The sequence below is a fragment of the Indicator indicator genome, chromosome 2 (assembly GCF_027791375.1).
Source record: "Indicator indicator isolate 239-I01 chromosome 2, UM_Iind_1.1, whole genome shotgun sequence".
Lineage (NCBI taxonomy): Eukaryota > Metazoa > Chordata > Aves > Piciformes > Indicatoridae > Indicator > Indicator indicator.
Window position 1 is genome coordinate 3445821 of NC_072011.1, and position 16885 is coordinate 3462705.

General features: G+C 42.7%; 1 protein-coding gene across 1 annotated transcript in view; it reads right to left on the bottom strand.

Annotated features, from left to right (window-relative positions):
• Positions 1 to 3783: 3783 nt before the first annotated feature.
• The window catches only part of HMGN3 (high mobility group nucleosomal binding domain 3), a 31874-nt gene continuing 18772 nt past the window's right edge, over positions 3784 to 16885 (bottom strand). The window contains exons 2-6 of the mRNA XM_054395577.1: positions 16396 to 16446; positions 7805 to 7834; positions 7119 to 7166; positions 4394 to 4507; positions 3784 to 3839 (exon numbers count right to left, since the gene is read on the bottom strand). Of these exons, the coding sequence (XP_054251552.1) occupies positions 3801 to 3839; positions 4394 to 4507; positions 7119 to 7166; positions 7805 to 7834; positions 16396 to 16446 (282 nt within the window). The 3' untranslated portion in view covers positions 3784 to 3800. The remainder of the gene's footprint in view (positions 3840 to 4393; positions 4508 to 7118; positions 7167 to 7804; positions 7835 to 16395; positions 16447 to 16885) is intronic.

Consider the following 16885-nt stretch of genomic DNA (forward strand, 5'->3'; position numbering starts at 1 on the left):
CTCCTGCCCCTCTGCTCTACCCTGGTAAGGCTGCATCTGGAATATTTTATCCAGTTCTGGATGTGTTTTTGTGTGACCTGCTCTAGGTGATCCTGCCCTGGCAGGGGGGGGTTGGACTGGATGGTCTTTCAAGGTCTCTTCCAACCCCTAACATTCTGTGATTCTGTGAAATCCAGAGCTGTGAAGTGAATCAGCAGGCCAGTGTGCTTCATCATTCTTTACCCCTACTGAATTCTCTGTTGTTAAATGTTTCTAACAGAACTCTGGCACCAAGCTGAATTTCCTAATCTGGTCAGGCCAACTAAAGAATTTTGTGCCAAAATTACTAGGTGAGGAAACTGCAATTTAAGGACCCAACTCCTGCCCCACTTTTAGACACTTAAGTCAAAGGAAGTCTCCTAAAATCAGCCTGTCTAGAGATGTGCCAGTGTCTTCTGACAGAATCACTTACCAGATATTCTACAAAGTAAAAGTAAAAGTAGAAGTTGGGTTGACACAATTTAGAATTGAAGGGTTTTGATCAGCCAGTACTGGAAAGCCATAGACCTGCCCTCTGTTCATTCCATTTTACTTTACAGGAAATGCTTTTACATGGTTAAGTTGAATCTATACTTAGAAGGTCATTTCAAGAACTGTATAGGTAGGATTAGGCTAACAGAGTTAGACATATTATTAGAGATAACTAATCTCTTAGTGACCCACACAAAGTGATGAGTGTACAAAACCTCTCCTCAATAGGAACAACAAAACCCACAAATGGACAAATGCTTACAAACAGCACTTTGATGATTCTGTGAAAACATTCAGGTGGTCAAACTTTCCATGACCACAGTGTCTAACTTAGCAGACTTTAAGCAGGGTCCATCAGCAAGCAAATCAGAAGTACTCTGCAGGACTACCAGGTATGGATCCCTGAGTAAGAATATGGACTTTCCTTCAGGGACATATGGACCTTCCTTCTCACTAGGCTACAAGCTTTGTTACACATACCTGCCTGCCATTGCCACAAGCAGAGCATAAGTTCCAGTTTTGTTCCCAAACTAAGTTCATGACACAGAGAATGGCCTCCTCTTATTTAGGACAAGAGGCAATGGGTGCAAACTAGAACACAGGAGGTTCCATGTGAACATCTGGAAAAAACTTTTTCACTGTGAGGCAGAAAGAGGCCTGGAGCAGGCTGCCCAGAGAGGTTGTGGAGTCTCTGGAGACATTCAAAACCTGCCTGGATGTGCTCCTGTGTGCCTGCCCTAGGTGATCCTGCTCTGGCAGTGGGGCTGGACTAGATGATCTTTTGAGGAGATTTCCAACCCCTAGTGTTCTGTGATTTGGCTGTAGCAGACCTATCACAAGAGCACGAGTGCCATTTATCTCAGTATTCTAGTTAGCATATAGGGGTTTGGTCACCAAGCTTCAATTTTAAAGTACAGACAGGCTTGGCTCCTTTTTTGTCTTCATTGAGGAGACAGCTGAAGATTTCTTTCCTAAGAACAAGTAGAATGCTAGGTCACATTTATTTACTTAAGCAAAAGGTATCCTCAGACATAATGGCCAGCACTTGAGCAACACAGATCAATGCTACTGAAGCACAGGGAACATCTTTTCTCTCACCCCTCCCATCCCAGAAGCAACAACAGAAATACCAAGGACACGAGAGAGAAAAGAAAAGAAAATCATGCAAGATGCTTACAATGAGCTGCAGTGCTGGAACAGGGACACTAAAAAAAAAAAAAAAAAAAAAGCCCCAACCATTAGCTCACCTACTCTGTCCCCACAATCCCCTCAAAAAGAACTTTCATTGTTCCATTTCTACCAGGTCCCCAACACAGAGTGCTGTTTAACAGCAATTTCAATGTATTAACAACTTGTCCTCAGCTGAAGCAGAACAGCAATTACTATTTATATGAAATTTGAGGCTGCAGAGAGAAAGAAAGGTTTCCACAGACTATGGTGCATGTTAATGAAAAGAGAGCGGGGAAGACACAAAGCTACTTTTAAGGTACTGTATGTCTCTATCCAATATCAACAGCTCATTACAGACACCATATCCTGATGGAGGATGGCAACTCTACTCACCCTGTGGCAGTGGATTTGAATCACAGAATGGCTGAAGGGACCTCCAAAGGTCATCTAGTCACAGAATCACAGAATTGTCAGGGTTGGAAGGGACCTTGCAAGACCATCCAGTTCCAACCCCCCTGCCGTGGGCAGGGACACCTCACACTAGATGAGGTTGCTCAGAGCCCCATCCAGCCTGGTCTTAAAAACCCCCAAGGGCTTCTACCTCCACCACATCCCTGGGCAAACTATTCTAGTGTCCAACCCCCAACCTCAAAACCTTTATGTTAAGTCAGCTTTTTCTAACACAAACAAAAGTAATTTTACTTACCACATCAAGAGAAATCATCCTATGAATGAAGATAACATGGAGTAGAAGCAGAAACAAAACCGGAACCAAACCCTGAGGAAGACCTTAAATAGTACCTCAGGACCACTGGGCAGGGAGGCAGGTGTGGGGGAAAACAGAAGGGGCTGATGTAGGTCATTAAGGCAATTACCACCCTTAAGCACCTCTCTCCCTGCATCACATTGTTGTTGTTGTTATGAGGACTACAAAAGCTGGAAGAGGTGGAAAGTGGTTTCTTTTTTCTTCTTAGAGACCCAAGTTGCTACTCTTGCCTGTGTGTGTGTGATTATAGGAGTTGAAGGTCACAGGGGAAAGGAAATCCAGCCAGGAAAGCTAGGAGGGCAGATTTAGACTGGATATTAGCAAGTTTTTGCTTGCAGTGAGAGTGGTGAGACACTGGAACAGGTTGCCCAGGGCAATCGTGGATGCCCTCTCCCTCCAGGTGTTCAAGACCAGAGTGGGTAAGTCCATGAGCAGTCTGGTCTAGTGGAAGGTGTCCCTGCCCATGGCAGGGGGGTTGGAACCAGATGATCTTTAAGGTCACTTCCAACCCAAACCATTCTATGAATTCTATAAAAGTTGAAAGGAGGTTGTGGAGCAATTTGTTGTTCTTTGCACCTCTGTGTGTTTGGCCAATATTCCAGAATGGGAGTGTGAAGACTGTCCTTATTTTTTTCATATGTGACAGGTAGGTTTGGGTTTTTTTTGGTAGAAAGTCTGAAGAATTAAGACTTAAGGTGAGGGCCATGGAAAATCTCAAGCTGCTACTCCCATGTGGGTGTTTTTTAATCAGACATCAGCAAAACAATCGTTGCTAAACCATTTCAAGCCTACCTTGTAAGGGCTGCAAATATGAGTAAGGCATTCCTCAGATTCAGAGAAAACATTAGGAGGCTGTAGGTCTGTTTTTTTTTTTTTTCTGCAGGCAAGGAGACCTTTTATTTTAAACCATTAAAAGAACCCAAAATAGTCAGCAGGTGGCCACATCTATCCATGTTTCATTAAAACCACACCAACCCTAAAGTACAAAAGCACCACTGATTATTGCTCTAGAAAAAACTGCATGAAAAATCCAAATACACACAAGTAAAAACATCACCAATATGCACAAGACAACCTCTTCAAGCAAGTGTATGGAATGCTGATCCAACTTGACACATACCTTGCAATATTAAGTTGAGATTTTTATATTACTTGGCCACAATGGGGAAAGAATTCTAAAAGCACTGTTATGAGAAGGGGAAATGTTCATATACAGTTTAATATGTCAGCTATCATAGTCCTAAAAAAATTAGCATTTACAAAATACTTGATAAAAATATCTTTTAAAAGTTGTCCAAGAGGTACATAAAATCAACCCAAAATTTATTGGTTTTGTTTTTTTTTTCATGACATTTCATTCATTCTTGTCACCTACAGATTCAGTTTTCTGAGCCTGTGGAGAAGAGAGAGAGAGAGAGAGAGAGAAATTAAATTACTACAGCAAATTGCCACTGCACACCCAAACTGCCCTCAGGTTCTTTTGACTTCTTGTTTGCAAAGGCTCCAGTTTCAAAGTTTCCAACCTGGGGTCCCCTTGTGCCATTTACACAAACAAAAGAGGTCCATCCACACACTTCTCTTTAAACAGATTGGTCCCAGCTTGTCAAAAGCAATGCAAGCCTTACCTGGCAGCTGCCATTGTTCACACTGAAAAGCCACCACACTACTACCTGTTTCTATTCACTGCACACATGCTGAATGCTCTACCGTACCCTTAACTTTCACTGTTTCAATCTGCCCCCTTTACTGACAGTGTGCTGGGCAGGGCACCTCTGGATGTTGAAACACTAACAGTTGGGCGAGGGATGCAGATCTGCAATAACATTATGGGCAATAAAAAGAAACATTATGAACATGCTATCAAGGTCTGAAAGGCTGAATAATTACAAAAAAACCCCAAAAAATCAAACACTGATTCAGTCAGCAGGAGGTATGTGTGCTAAGTACCTCTTCAGCTTTATTTTCACCATTTTCAGATGGTGTAGTACCTTCCTTTGCAGCTTCTTGCTTTTCATCCTTCTTCCCTTTAGCACCTTTGTTGGCCTTTGTCCCAGGTTCCTTCTAACAAAAGATGAAAAACATGGGCATAGACATTGTGTCAGTAGCCAGCACCTTACATGGGTTTCAAAAAAAACCTTCATGTGAACTTAAAAAAACAACAAAAAAAAAGGCATTTCCTGGCAAGCTGCATGTGCTGGACTGAAACAGCTGAAGACTACCTGGAAGGAACCGCAAGAGTTAGAGAGTTTAATAATTTCTAAAACACACTGATGTCTGCTAGTGTATTGTTTCTGCTGATTTACAGGGATATAAAAATCCCCTCAAACTATTTTGGCAGAGCTGGGCTGTATTATGCAGAGGTAGATACAAGATGCCTGCATCAACAAATTCAGTTTCGTGGAATGGATACTGCCCCTGGCAGGGGGGTTGGAACTAGATGATCCTTGTGGTCCCTTCCAACTCTGACTGATTCTGTGATTCTATGATGGGATTCACAGGATGGATTAGATTGGAAGGGACCTTAAAGATCAGCTAGTTCCAACCTCCCTGTCATGGGCAGGGACACCTTCCACTAGACTAGGTTGCTCAAGGCCTCATCCAGCCTGGCCTTGCATACCCCCAGGGATGAGGCCAGGTCAGATCTGAGGCCTTGAGCAACCTACAGTCTACTGAAAGCTTATTCAGCTAAGCCCAAACACCATGACACTGTTTGTGTAACAGCACCACACTTGCCATTTTTTGCATTTTTGCTGGCTGTCCCTTTTGTTAAGTTTTATCACATCTGTGATGTTCATTCCACATCAATGAAAGAACCAACCAAAGCATTAGGGAGGTGAACTGATAAATTTCCACCTGCAGCAACACAAAGCAGAGAACTTATCAAAAGGAACTATTCCAATAGCTACAGTTTGATTTGGAGAGCTGCTCTTAAACATTTCATATGTTGAAGTAAACTTGGGTTTTGGTGTTGCTTTTTCTTTTTATTTAATCCTTGCTTATATATTTAATCCCTCCTTATATTTGTCACCTAAGGCTGGTAGAGACATAGGTTAAGGATTTTCAAGAGCAGCAAGATACAAATTTAAATGGTACTTAATTGAACAGTTTACGTTAGTGTTTAAAGTAGTTGAGACAAAACACTGTGGAGACCTTCCCTGTGATCATCTGCTCCAAGTTTTCCATGCAAAGTGCCAACAGCAGCTGTGCACAGGCTCAGTCACCCTTCATTAACTACCTTTCCCCAGGGATAAGGGGCAGTGAAGGAGGGAGTGCCAGTGATCTTGGTTCCAGGGAAGCCTGAATCATGCCTTTCACCCTTCAGCTTCAATGCTACACAGCAGCTGTGGTGCTTTACCAAGCAGCTTATTGGTGGGGTGAGTACAGTCCTAACTCCACCTGTGCAAGAACATGCTAAAGACTTGACTCAATAAATCCATAATTTGCAAGCTTTTAGTACTAAAAAAAACCAAACTCAAATCCATACAATTTTTGGTTGTTTACTAGAAGGTTCTAAGTACACACTTCCTGGTTTGTTTGGGGCTTTTTTTTTTTGTTTAGGAGACCAAGATTAATATACTCCTTCAAAAGTGTTAAATTATTGTATTAAAAAAGTTACTTAGAGTAACATCCAGAAGGCTTTGAGTCACCAGAAATGAGCTTCAATTGCCTCTCATGCAGCTTAGGCTGACTAACACCAAGCTCATTTCACAGCATGTACACGAGGCCTACAGTAGCTACCATATTCCCTTCTTTATTAATACTCTATTTTAAGAGGGGAGCAGGATGGGCTCAGCAAGACTTCACTGGTGATTTCATTTGATAAATTATAAAGTCTTCAAAGTCATAAGAGTTTTACTTTCACACACAAACTTTGTATCCTGATACTTGCCCAACAGAGATATCAATAAAGGCACCTGGAAAAACACAAGCATGGGGAGGGCTAGACTCATTTTCCAGCATTGTTTTTTTTTCCTTCTGATAAAGCAATTGCTCTTATTTAACATTCCCCCTGGGCACAAATAAATCTACAGTTTCTGAAGTGCATGATTTATATGCAGAAATCCTGAGAAGGTATTTCAGACACTAATAAGATTTTAATTTGACTGTAACTGGGCCTAGAAAACCCAAAGCATTCAATTTAAACAGATTTAATTTCACCTCCAATTATAATAGTGAATTCTGAGCAATGGCCAGGCTTCAAGAACAGATAAGGGTTTCTGACTAAGAGATGAAGTGCTGCCCCTCTAGACAAGGAAAGAGGATGGCACAAAGTCATCTCAAAGCCTGCTGTAGGAATTGCTAAGTCTCAGGCAGATCTTACTCAACCAAACCTGTACACTGCAGCAAAGGTGTAGGAAAGGTGAAGATTCTTCTTACAACTAGGAACTGACTACCAACTAACACGGTCTGCATATCAAACAGGCAAGACATTTTGCTGGGGCCAGTAATGAGGCCACCAAGGGGTGGTCCAGAAAGAAAAGAATGATCTAATTTATCCTTTTTTTTCAGGGGGGTGGGAGGGGAAGAGGAGGGACAGGGAGATGCTGCAGGAAAGGCAGGGGAGCAGATGCCTCACAAAAATGCTGTGAAACAAAACTGTTTGCAATGCAAAGGAGCAGACTTGCTTCCTATTGGCTACAACAGCTGGCAGCTAGAAAGAAGACTTATTTACCTTTGTGGTTTTCCTTGGTTTGGGTTCAGGTTTTGGCGGAGCAGGTTTCTATAAAACATTTTTAACACATTGCACAAGGTGTTAGACGTGGTAGCAGCAGGCAGCCTCACCTCCACACCCCAGCTCCACAACGCCACCCCACACCTTCCTCCCCTCACTTCCTGCTCATTAGCGTGCGCCTAGGAAAAGACTGAAACATCTCAATGCACAAATGCACCTCATCACTCTCCACACCCATTTCCATTTCCCTCATCTAGCAGTCAAAGCAACTCGGGGATCATGCTAAGAGCAAAACATGGAGACTAACTATTAAAAATTCTAACAGAGAAGAGGAACTAAACCCAAATACTAGCAGTGGCACCAAATGAAGTCCTTGAAGGACAGCTCTTTCTCCTTCCCAGACAGGTAAAGTTGCACTCCCACAACTAACATCAACCTGCAAAACGATACAAAGTCAATACTGCACGGAACAAGAGAGTGGTTGGCACTGAGGTGGGGAAATGCATCTTTTGTCAGAACAACCTGAAAACCAAGAAAACAGAGAACTTTAGCTCTGGAGCTCTTAAATATCCCTCAGAAAGAATAAAAATTGAAACAAGCAAAACCAGAACAAACCTGTTTGGTCTGAGAAACCATATTTAAATGCTTAGAAAAGTATATACCAAGAGGTGTTTATGCATACTTACAGCTGACAATCTTGCTGATCGTCTTGTGGGCTACAGAAAAAGGGAAGGGAAAAAAAAGCGGGGGGGGGGGGAAAGAAGAGAAAACATGTTTATAGGCTTACAGCAAACATAACAGCAACATAATAGCTGCCACTTCATGGTGACAGCATAAAATATGCCCTTACCAAAAGATGTCTCTATTGCTGAGAACAATTCACATCTTCCCGAGCTTGGACAATCAAAATTTTTAAGTGACAAAGTGATGTGAAGATTCGTAATAAAAATTGCTCAGGAATTACACTGTCTAGATCTCTCCCTGATTAAATGCATTCCCCCCTCTATTTTAGCAGTATTTCTGAGTCCCTTGCTGCTGGGTTTAAGACATCAGGGCTGTTCAAGCTGGAGAAGAGAAGGCTCCAAGGAGACTTTATTTTGGCCTTCCAGTGTCTGAAAGGGGCCTACAAGAAAGCTGGGGAGGGACTTTTTAGGGTGTCAGGGAGTGATAGGACTGGGGGGAATAGAGCAAAACTAGAAATGGGGAGATTCAGATTGGATGTTAGGAAGAAATTCTTCCCCCTGAGGGTGGTGAGACACTGGCACAGGTTGCCCAGGGAGGTGGTGGAAGCCTCATCCCTGGAGGTTTTTGCAGCCAGGCTGGATGTGGCTGTGAGCAACCTGCTGTAGTGTGAGGTGTCCCTGCCCATGGCAGGGGGGTTGGAACTGGATGATCCTTGAGGTCCCTTCCAACCCTGACAATTCTATGATTCTAAGAAAGGGCTCACCAACACAGCAAGCTGTGCACAGGACACTGAACCTTGCTCATAAATCCTTAAGATGATATTTTCATGATCTAGCAGATGCTAGTTGTAATGGTGGGTAAAAATAACACCTGATTAACAGCAGGATAAAGTTAACACCACTCCCTAAAGTACACTAGAGTACTAACATTTCAAAACATGAAACCAAGTCCTTTTCACTTCCTCAGTTCTCCACATGCTCAATCTGAGAGTGCAGGTACACAGCTGCAGAAGAGGGAGGAAATGTTCCTTCTATTTACATGTATTTCTCAAAAGGAAAGAAAAAAAAGTCAGATATTCTGCTTTCCTCCACCTTTATCACTTCAACACACCTTCCTTATTATAGTTTATTGCACACTGGTCTTTGTCATAATGACAGAATGGTCTGGTTTGGAAGGGACCTCCAAAGGTCATGTAGCCCAAGCCCCTCTGCAGTCAGCAGGGGCATCCTCAACTAGATCAGACTGCCCAGAGCCTTGTTGAGCCTCACCTTGAGTATCTCCAGGGATATATATTACCTCCCTGGACAACCTGTTCCAGTGTTCACTACTCTTATGGTAAAGAACTTGTACCTAACATGCAATCTAAATCTGCCGTATTAAGTCTTAGAAATCGCTGTAAGCTGACTCCTTTGTTCATAATATTTTTTGTATTTATTAAACCAAATCGAATTACAGAGTGGTTATCAGAGTGAAAATTTGGTCCATGTCAACAAAAGAGTCAGACCTGCAGCTTGCGATCAGTACCCAACATAACACAGCTTAAAAAGTGAATTAAAAATACCTCCTTTATTACACATTAAATTGAGCTGAAAAAACCCCCATGGGCCCACACATCTTGCCACAGGAAAAAGCTGCTGTGAATGACTAAAGAACGCAGTAATTTGTGTTCTTGACTTGAGCATCTGTCCAATGAAGAGACTGAGAGCCCTGGGGCTGTTTAGTGTGGAGAAGAGAAGGCTGAGAGGGGATCTGATCAATGTCTCTCAATAGCTGAGGCGTGGGTGTCAAGTGGAGGGGGCCAGGCTCTGCTGGGAGGTGCACGGTAATAGGACAAGAAACAACAGGTTTAAGCTTGAACATAGAAGGTTTCAGCTCAACATGAGGAGAAACTTCTTTACAGCGAGGGTGAGACCTGAAACAGGCTCCCCAGGGGGGTTATGGAGTCTCCTTCTCTGGAGACTTTGCAACCCCACCTGGATGCATTCCTGTGCAGACTACCCTGGATGATTCTGCTTTGGCATGGAGGTTGGACTCAATGATCTCTGGAGGTCCCTTCCATTCTATGATTCTTTGAGGCTATTTCAAGTACTCTTAGTGGAAAGCAAATAGTTCAGACTTGTATCCAGCAAAACACAAATCTTGTCAAAAAACACCTAAAGATATTTTCAGCTATAAAATATTTATTCATAATTAACAAAAAACTCTTTCCTTGGAAATCTAGCATGTCCATTGCTTGTTGAGTAGCCTGGCACTGTTTCACAACAGGTTAAATAAAGCATTTTCACGTGCTCAGGTCATCAACTCCAAACTCAAGGTATCCTCTTTTACCAATCTGTATGATCACAGGCTCAAAGGATGTTAGGGGTTAGAAGGGACCTTCGGAGATCATGGAGTCCAACCCCCCTGCCAGAGCAGGACCAGAGAATCCAGCACAGGTCACACAGGAACACATCCAGATGGATCCTGAATGCTTTCAGAGAAGGCAACTCCACAACCTCTCTGGGCAGCCTGTTCCAGTGCTCTGTGACCCTCACAGTGAAGAAGTTCCTCCTCCTGTTGAGGTGGAACCTCCTGTGCTGGAGTTTCCCTCCATTGCCCCTTGTCCTACCCCAGGGTGCAAGTGAGCAGAGCCTGTCCCCTCCCTCTTGACCCCCAGCCTTCTGATATTTATAAACATTTATTAAATCCCCTCTCAGTGTTCTCCAGACTAACCATCCCCAGGGCTCTCAGCCTCTCCTCATCAGGCAGTGCTCCACTCCCTTCAGCATTCTTGCAGCCCTTCGTTGGACTCTCCCTAGTAGATCCCTGTCCCTCTTGAACTGGGGAGCCCAGAACTGGACACAACATTCCAGGTGTGGCCTCACCAGGGCAGAGCAGAGGGGAGGAGAGCCTCCTTGGATCTGCTGGACACACTCCTCTTAATGCATCCCAGGATGATTTCTATTTCTCAGCATTTGGGCCCTTGAATGTTTTGTCAGTTTCTGCTTTTGAAAGGATAAATATTTTGGTTTAGATAAATTACAACTCTCAGGTTCCCCAACTGGACTGGTTTCATTGAAGGCTTTTATTGCTAGAAGTCAGCACAAACCCTCAAGTCCTTTAAAAATGCCTGACAGCTAAGTCATTTTCGTTCTCATTCAGAGTTTGTGTGTAGTTTGTGATTACAAGGGAAGAACTGCAGTGAAGTCAGCAAAGGTCACGTTTTAATGTGCTTTTGGAACCTTCCCCCCCCCTCCAAACAGCTGTTCTAACCCAGAAACTAGCAGCTCACCCAACAGCCTGTTTGCTGCTGGCCCACTAGGAAACATCTCTGGAGTCTATGAAACAGAGCAGACATGCAACAACACTTTGCACTCTCCTACCATGCCAGCTTCTGGCAATCTAAAGCTGTGAACTTTCCAACCTGGATATTATATCCACACCATGTGTTTAATAGTCCCTGAGGGGCACTGCTTCCATAAATTTGCCTCATAACCTAGAGAACCCATTTACACTTCCAGCTTCCATAATGTCCTGAGGCAACAAGTTCCAGAGGAGGATTAGGTACTGTGTGGAAAAGAAAAAGCAAAACTTTCCCCTCCTGTTGTCTTCCCTTTAACTTTCTCACCTCTTTATTTTCAGTAGGTTTTGAGTTACATGAGCAATAATTCACTGACTGCCTCTCAGTCTGTTACTGATTATTTTATCACCCCTGTTTTTTATATATATATATATATATATATATATATATATTAACAAAAAGTCAAGGAACCTAAAAAAAACCTTGAGTTTTCAATACTTATTATTATTATTAACATTATTGTTGTTATTATTATTATTGTTAACAATGATGTTAATAATGTATTTTTGGCTGGTTAGGTTTTTTTGGGGGTTGGTTTGACTTTTTTTTGTTTTGCTCTGTGTCCTCTGTTTGTCCCACTATACCCGGTATCCTTTTCCTTCTACCATTGCCTTTTTAAGGAAGAATCAGGAGAACTTCATTTAGTAGTCCCACACCTGGGAGCACAACAAATGAATCTTCTGATAGACTGACCTTTTACACTCTGCCCTTCAGTATTTTTTATTCCTATGGAACAGATAGCTTTCTAACTGACATTTTCTAGTAACTATTCACTGTGATATCACAATTAGCAGCTGATTTGGTGACAATCACTGTGTCATCCTCTCCCTCCTGATGAGGGATTTCTCCATATTGAATTTCTATTGTTATTCTATCACAGAATTGCCAGGGTTGGAAGAGACCTCAAGGATTATCAACTTCCAACCCCCCTGCCATGGGCAGGGACACCTCACACTACAGCAGGTTGCTCACAGCCACATCCAGCCTGGCTGCAAAAACCTCCAGGGATGAGGCTTCCACCACCTCCCTGGGCAACCTGTGCCAGTGTATCACCACCCTCCTGGGGAAGAATTTCTTCCTAACATCCAATCTGAATCTCCCCTCCTCTAGCTTGCATCCATTCCCTACTCAACACCCTCAAAAGTCCCTCCCCAGCTTTCTTGTAGCCCCCTTCAGATACTGGAAGGCCACAAGAAGGTCACCTCAGAGCCTTCTCTTCTCCTGACTGAACAACCCCAACTCTCTCAGTCTGTCTCCATAGGAGAGGAGCTCCAGCCCTCTGCTCATCCTCGTGGCCCTTCTCTGGACACCTTCCAGCACCTCCAGATGTTTCATGTAATAGTGGCTCCAGAACTGGACACAGTACTCCAGGTGGGGTCTCATGAAGGTGTAGAGGGGGGGAATCATCTCCCTTGCCCTGCTGGCCACACTTCTCTTGATGCAGCCCAGGCTCTGGTTGGCTTTCTAGGCTGCAGGTGCACACTGGGGGCTCATGTTGAGCTTCTCAAGTCCTTTTCTTCAGGGCTGCTCTCAAGCTAGTCACTATCATGTAGTGACCAGTGACCCAACAGCCTTCTCAGTCTCTCTCACTCCTGACTACCTTATTTTTTGGTAAACTTCAGCAAATTTATTTCTCTAGTACTACCTTTCCTAGATCACTAATGAATATTCAGCAGCACAACCCCAGACACAAGTCCTTCTAGTACTCTACCCCTCCATTATGAAAATAAACTATTTTTTCCCTCCTCTCTTCTCATACTTTTAATCTCTTAGCAATTCTTAGGAAGAGCTCCCCTTTAATCTGTGCTTAGTTTCTTTAAGGATCTGCATGGGGAGCCTTATCAAGAAGTGTTCCTTAAATGGAAGTAAATTATATTAACTGCCATGCTGTTATTCTTATACATGCTGCCTTCCATAAATAACCCAACTGCCTGAAGTATGACTTCAAAATCCATCTTGTGTCTCCCATTTGTCCACATTTTTTTTAATTACTTTTGCAAGTTAGACTTAGAGGCTTTATTTTCCAGAAGCCCTTATCTGAAGTCCTGGGAGTATTTCATAATCTTCTGTTACTCTGCTACTGAGGCCAACACAAGCAGTAAATTACATACTGAACTTGCTGGTGCATACTGTCTAGTTCTGCCTAGCTCTCACTCCACACTACACCCAGGAGAATAGGCTCCACTGTGAGAACCTCCCTAAGAATTCTCCACAGCAGGAGTTTTGTTACTGCTTTTCAGCTGCACATTTGCCACGCTGGAAGGTTTGCTCCTTTCTTCATTATTCTCCATCACTACAAAAAACACCTTTCAAACACAACACATGGTCTTGATTTTGCTGTTAAGCCATTCTGTGGTTTGGGTTTTGCTGTTGTTGCTGTTTGTTTTGGTGGGATCTTCATGTTGGTTTGGTTTTGGGTGTTTTTGGGAGGGAAGGGGGACTTTTGAAAAATAATATGCATTTCTGCAGAGCTTCTAGCATGGCCTACCATACCACAAAGCCTCTCTGCCACCTGAAACCATTAAACTTCCTAGCTGATCCTTCAAACAGGCTCTCATGTTTAATAGAATGCCATTTCTTCATATCTAATCTTACCACAGCAGAGTTTATTTGCACTTATATTCATAGAATCACAGAATTGTCATGGTTGGAAGGGACCTCAAGGATCATCCAGTTCCAACCTCCCTGCCATGGCCAGGGACACCTCACACTACAGCAGGTTGCTCACAGCCACATCCAGCCTGGCTGCAAAAACCTCCAGGGATGAGGCTTCCATCACCTCCCTGGGCAACCTGTGCCAGTGTCTCACCACCCTCATGGGGAAGAAATTCTTCCTAAGAAATTCTTCCTAACTTATTCCTGCAAGGATGATGAACCTTAATATATTATGGTTGTCATAAAAGAATATTTCTCTGACAAATATCTCTTTAACTAGCTCCTATATACTACTGAGGATCAAATAAAGAGCTGATTATCTTTTTAATGGTCCTTTGGTTTGTTCCTCCTGGAAGCAAGCATTTACAGTACTGATTTTTTTGGTTTTGGTCTTTGTAATGCCATCCCATGCCTTTTACCACATCTCTGAAGAGTCACTGAAATCTCCATCAAGACTGTTTCTGCCCTCACAGCCTCTCTGATCTCCCTTAACATGCTACTGTCACTTCTACTCCTGCAGTCACTTGATACCTGGCACAATTTCACAAAATCATAGAACGTTAGGGGCTGGAAGGGACCTTGAAAGCTCATCCAATCCGACCCCCCTGCCAGGATCACCCAGAGCAGCTCACACAGGAACGCTTCCAGGTGGGTTTTGAATATCTCCAGAGAGGGAGACTCCACAACCCCCCTGGGCAGCCTGTTCTAGTGTTCTGTCACCCTCACAGGGAAAAAATGTTTCCTCATGTTTGCATGGAACTTCCCATGCCTCAACTTCCACCACTGCCCATTGTGCTGGCATTGGGCATCACCCAGCAGAGCCTGGCTCCAGCCTCTGGGCACTCCCCCTTTACATATTTATAAACATTAATTAACTAATTTCTACACTAGTCACTTCCCATTTACAGATGGCTTTGCAATCCATAAAGGATTCTGCTGTATTTACTAATACAATTATCTAGAGAAACATTACAGATACATAACAGAAAGCAACTTGGCTCTCAACCCTCTATAATTTGTGCCTTGGTCTCACAGTGTCCCAACAAGTTTCTCAGTTGCCCATTGTATCAGTGTCCTTATTTAAAGCCAGATAGTCCAGACTGCCCAGATTTAGATTTCCAGCTTTGGTACTTTGAGCTGACTGCCTGTTTTTACAGGCATGAACTAAACAGAGCTTTATTTCTCAAGACTGCAAACCTTTAAGGCTTCTGGGCTAGCCCCTGCTGTCCATCCCAACAGGGAGTTCTGACTTCAGCCTATCTGCACTCAAGGACTTGTCAGTCCCCCATCAGATGTTTAGTTAGGTCTCTTTTGGTTTAGACTGATGCCCCCCTCCAAGTTCTATGTGTTGCAAGACCTCCCGCAGTTTGTATCTAAGCCTACAACTCTTCTCCTCATCCACAAAGAGCTAAAGGCATATCTACTCAGGCTACCTTGATTTGTGGGGTTGGGGTTTGGTTTTGTTTGTTTGTGGGGGGTTTTTGTGTGTTTTGGTTTCTTTTTTTTTCTGCAGCATCAACTTTCTCACCTTGAACAAATACTACTTTAAAAGATCTCCTAGTTCAGAGTCAGCAGCTCTCTCCAGACAATCTGTGTACTTCTGTAAGCTTTTTGGCTTTCCCCTCATTATTCTAGCAGTCAGGGCTCAGACTTTTAGGGGAAGGAACTTTCACTTTTCTGGCTCTTGAAAAAATAATATTTAAACTAGGACAGGGAAAAAACACTCAGAGGAAAGGAGATTATATTTTTACTGTGATCCTTTTTTTATTTTATGTAAATGAAACTAATTTGTCTTCTAGGAAATTCCATAGGAATATACCAAGGTATTTATTCCTCTCAGGTCTCCTTTTACCCTATCTGTTTTGGTTATTTTTATCATTGTTGTTGTGGTGGTTTTTCATTTGTTTTGGTTTGGGGTTTTTTTTGGTTGGTTGGTTTTGGGTTTTGTTTGGTTTTGTTTTCTTTTTCCCCAGGATTTCATTGTAAATTTTTACTACTGTTTAAAAATAGTTTGACATTTCCACTGTGCCACCTTTTTCTGCCAAAGTGAGCAACAACCAACCTCTCAATTCAGTCTAAAACTACCTTATACTGTTTCTGCTGTTCAGATATACTCAAAGATTAAAAAAAAGGCCTTTTGAAGGTCTTGATTTACCCTTGTGTGCCATAAAAGACAATAACCTAAGAAAATGAATCCTCACAATCCTCTTGGTTTTTTTTTTTCTTTTTCAATTCACATGAAGGGCTGTGATAAACAAACTTGCCAACTTTAGTGCAGAGGTCAAGTATCACCAACTATCTCCTTGCCTCCACTGATAGAAGTTACTGTGCCCTTAAAACAAAATCAGACAACACAAATGTGTCAGCTGCTCCACTTTAGTGCTTGGTATCCTAATTCAAGACACCCTTCCATCAGTTGCTTCAGCTAAGAAGAGTTTTGCTACAGATGTGGTTTACTGCCATTATTCCCACAAGAAAACACCTCACTTTAAGAGCCAGAGCAATGTGCAGTCCTTTGCTATGCAAGACTGCAGATCTCCAGTTAAATAATTACATGTCATAATATATAATAAAAAAGAGAGAAAATAAAATACTTGCCTCTTGTTTAGTTACTTTTGCTGCATCCTTGCCTTCAGCACCCTCTGGAGACTGAAAGAAAATATTAAATCAGTGTGTGTTTGGGTTTTTTTTTTATTACAGACTCAAAAAGCATCCACACAAAAGCAAAACAAAGATGATGGCAAAGATCCTTCTTTCTCTGCATTACAGCAAGTCAAAGAAAGCCTGGCAAATCTGTGGTATTTGCAAGCAGCATTGTGCCAAAGCCATTCTAGATTTTCCAAGCAAGAACACAAGGACTGACCCATCACCAGGTACATAGATATCACATCATCCAGTGTCCCTCAGCGATTCCTCTGGCCAATTAACTGAAGCATCCACAGGCTCCAGTGGGAGCTGCATCTAATCAGCAGTTGGTAGCACAGCACTATGAAGTAGAAACCTGAGGTTTGCTCTACTAGGGCTTTTGAAATCCCCAAGAAATTTAACACATTTCTTCCTAAACACGAACTCAACTAGTTCATGAGAT